The 4,009-nt window shown below is 63.4% G+C and overlaps 1 protein-coding gene across 1 annotated transcript in view; it reads right to left on the bottom strand.

The window, feature by feature from the left end:
- Positions 1–3,530, bottom strand: part of VOLCADRAFT_42735 (uncharacterized protein) — a gene marked incomplete at both ends in the record, with an annotated part of 4,950 nt that extends 1,420 nt beyond the window's left edge. Inside the window, one exon of the mRNA XM_002946288.1 lies at positions 3,200–3,530. Coding sequence (XP_002946334.1) covers positions 3,200–3,530 — 331 coding nt within the window. The remainder of the gene's footprint in view (positions 1–3,199) is intronic.
- Between the last annotated feature and the right edge of the window lie 479 nt (positions 3,531–4,009).

The raw sequence follows: 4,009 nt of genomic DNA, 5'->3' as shown, positions 1-4,009 counted from the left end.
CAATTCCAACGCCGCCAGGTAAATGCCACCACACACGTCACCAATGCCACCGCACCTCCCGCAGCCGCCACACCCGCCGCCAACGCCACACCCGCCATCGTCGCCGCCACCGTCACCGCCACCGTCACATCCATAGCCACCACCTCCACCGCAGCCACACCCGCCGCCAACACCACACCCGCCAACGCCAACTCCAACGCCGCCAGGCAAATGCAACCACTCCCGTCACCGATGCCACCGCACCTCCCGCAGCCGCCACACCCGCCGCCAACGCCACACCCGCCATCGTCGCCGCCACCGTCACCGCCACCGTCACATCCATAGCCACCACCTCCACCGCAGCCACACCCGCCGCCAACGCCACACCCGCCAACGCCAACTCCAACGCCGCAAGGCAAATGCCACCACACACGTCACCAATGCCACCGCACCTCCCGCAGCCGCCACACCCGCCGCCAACGCCACACCCGCCACCGGCACCGGCACCGCTGCCTCCACAACCGCTACCACCGCCATCGCAGACACACCCGCCGCCAACGCCACACCTACCGACACCGCAGCGACACCTGCCACAGCCGCCACCGCCGCCACATCCGACACAACTGCCACAACCTACGCAACCGCAACACCCGCCAACGCCCATGCCAAATCGTAAGCCAACGCATCCAACACCGGCGCCGCCACAAACGTCACCCCCGCACCGTCGCCACTCGAAGCGACATGTGGGGGATGAGGATGGATTGACAGGGGGGAAAACATGACGGCAGCTCCGCCGGCGGCTGCATCACCAGAGGAGACGCCGCCGCCGCTGTTGCCGCATTTGGCGGCACTCGAATGACAAGTGGGAAGGAAGTGACTCGAAGTGACTCGATAGACAGGTGGAGAAGAGGACGACAGCTCCGCCGGCGGCTGCATCACCAGAGGAGACGCCGCCGCCGCTGTTGCCGCATTTGGCGGCACTCGAATGACAAGTGGGAAGGAAGTGACTCGAAGTGACTCGATGGACAGGTGGAGAAGAGGACGACAGCTCCGCCGGCGGCTGCATCACCAGAGGCGACGCCGCCGCCGCTGTTGCCGCATTTGGCGGCACTCGAATGACAAGTGGGAAGGAAGTGACTCGAAGTGACTCGATGGACAGGTGGAGACGAGGACGACAGCTCCGCCGGCGGCTGCATCACCAGAGGAGACGCCGCCGCCGCTGTTGCCGCATTTGGCGGCACTCGAATGACAAGTGGGAAGGAAGTGACTCGAAGTGACTCGATAGACAGGTGGAGAAGAGGACGACAGCTCCGCCGGCGGCTGCATCACCAGAGGAGACGCCGCCGCCGCTGTTGCCGCATTTGGCGGCACTCGAATGACAAGTGGGAAGGAAGTGACTCGAAGTGACTCGATAGACAGGTGGAGAAGAGGACGACAGCTCCGCCGGCGGCTGCATCACCAGAGGAGACGCCGCCGCCGCTGTTGCCGCATTTGGCGGCACTCGAATGACAAGTGGGAAGGAAGTGACTCGAAGTGACTCGATGGACAGGTGGAGAAGAGGACGACAGCTCCGCCGGCGGCTGCATCACCAGAGGAGACGCCGCCGCCGCTGTTGCCGCATTTGGCGGCACTCGAATGACAAGTGGGAAGGAAGTGACTCGAAGTGACTCGATGGACAGGTGGAGAAGAGGACGACAGCTCCGCCGGCGGCTGCATCACCAGAGGAGACGCCGCCGCCGCTGTTGCCGCATTTGGCGGCACTCGAATGACAAAGTGGGAAGGAAGTGACTCGAAGTGACTCGATGGACAGGTGGAGAAGAGGACGACAGCTCCGCCGGCGGCTGCATCACCAGAGGCGACGCCGCCGCCGCTGTTGCCGCATTTGGCGGCACTCGAATGACAAGTGGGAAGGAAGTGACTCGAAGTTACTCGATGGACAGGTGGAGAAGAGGACGACAGCTCCGCCGGCGGCTGCATCACCAGAGGAGACGCCGCCGCCGCTGTTGCCGCATTTGGCGGCACTCGAATGACAAGTGGGAAGGAAGTGACTCGAAGTGACTCGATGGACAGGTGGAGAAGAGGACGACAGCTCCGCCGGCGGCTGCATCACCAGAGGCGACGCCGCCGCCGCTGTTGCCGCATTTGGCGGCACTCGAATGACAAGTGGGAAGGAAGTGACTCGAAGTGACTCGATGGACAGGTGGAGAAGAGGACGACAGCTCCGCCGGCGGCTGCATCACCAGAGGCGACGCCGCCGCCGCTGTTGCCGCATTTGGCGGCACTCGAATGACAAGTGGGAAGGAAGTGACTCGAAGTGACTCGATGGACAGGTGGAGAAAAGGACGACAGCTCCGCCGGCGGCTGCATCACCAGAGGCGACGCCGCCGCCGCTGTTGCCGCATTTGGCGGCACTCGAATGACAAGTGGGAAGGAAGTGACTCGAAGTGACTCGATGGACAGGTGGAGAAGAGGACGACAGCTCCGCCGGCGGCTGCATCACTAGAGGCGACGCCGCCGCCGCTGTTGCCGCATTTGGCGGCACTCGAATGACAAGTGGGAAGGAAGTGACTCGAAGTGACTCGATGGACAGGTGGAGAGGAGGACGACAGCTCCGCCGGCGGCTGCATCACCAGAGGCGACGCCGCCGCCGCTGTTGCCGCATTTGGCGGCACTCGAATGATAAGTGGGAAGGAAGTGACTCGAAGTGACTCGATGGACAGGTGGAGAAGAGGACGACAGCTCCGCCGGCGGCTGCATCACCAGAGGCGACGCCGCCGCCGCTGTTGCCGCATTTGGCGGCACTCGAATGACAAGTGGGAAGGAAGTGACTCGAAGTGACTCGATGGACAGGTGGAGAAGAGGACGACAGCTCCGCCGGCGGCTGCATCACCAGAGGCGACGCCGCCGCCGCTGTTGCCGCATTTGGCGGCACTCGAATGACAAGTGGGAAGGAAGTGACTCGAAGTGACTCGATGGACAGGTGGAGAAGAGGACGACAGCTCCGCCGGCGGCTGCATCACCAGAGGCGACGCCGCCGCCGCTGTTGCCGCATTTGGCGGCACTCGAATGACAAGTGGGAAGGAAGTGACTCGAAGTGACTCGATGGACAGGTGGAGAAGAGGACGACAGCTCCGCCGGCGGCTGCATCACCAGAGGAGACGCCGCCGCCGCTGTTGCCGCATTTGGCGGCACTCGAATGACAAAGTGGGAAGGAAGTGACTCGAAGTGACTCGATGGACAGGTGGAGAAGAGGACGACAGCTCCGCCGGCGGCTGCATCACCAGAGGCGACGCCGCCGCCGCTGTTGCCGCATTTGGCGGCACTCGAATGACAAAAGTGGGAAGGAAGTGACTCGAAGTTACTCGATGGACAGGTGGAGAAGAGGACGACAGCTCCGCCGGCGGCTGCATCACCAGAGGCGACGCCGCCGCCGCTGTTGCCGCATTTGGCGGCACTCGAATGACAAAAGTGGGAAGGAAGTGACTCGAAGTTACTCGATGGACAGGTGGAGAAGAGGACGACAGCTCCGCCGGCGGCTGCATCACCAGAGGCGACGCCGCCGCCGCTGTTGCCGCATTTGGCGGCACTCAAATGACAAGTGGGAAGGAAGTGACTCGAAGTTACTCGATGGACAGGTGGAGAAGAGGACGACAGCTCCGCCGGCGGCTGCATCACCAGAGGCGACGCCGCCGCCGCTGTTGCCGCATTTGGCGGCACTCAAATGACAAGTGGGAAGGAAGTGACTCGAAGTGAATCGATGGACAGGTGGAGACGAGGACGACAGCTCCGCTGGCGGCTGCATCACCAGAGGCGACGCCGCCGCCGCTGTTGCCGCATTTGGCGGCACTCAAATGACAAGTGGGAAGGAAGTGACTCGAAGTGACTCGATGGACAGGTGGAGAAGAGGACGACAGCTCCGCCGGCGGCTGCATCACCAGAGGCGACGCCGCCGCCACTGTTGCCGCATTTGGCGGCACTCGAATGACAAAGTGGGAAGGAAGTGACTCGAAGTGAATCGATGGACAGGTGG

This window comes from Volvox carteri (assembly GCF_000143455.1).
Source record: "Volvox carteri f. nagariensis unplaced genomic scaffold VOLCAscaffold_3, whole genome shotgun sequence".
Lineage (NCBI taxonomy): Eukaryota > Viridiplantae > Chlorophyta > Chlorophyceae > Chlamydomonadales > Volvocaceae > Volvox > Volvox carteri.
Note: the sequence above shows the minus strand (reverse complement) of the source record. Positions and strands in the feature narration are given on the sequence as shown.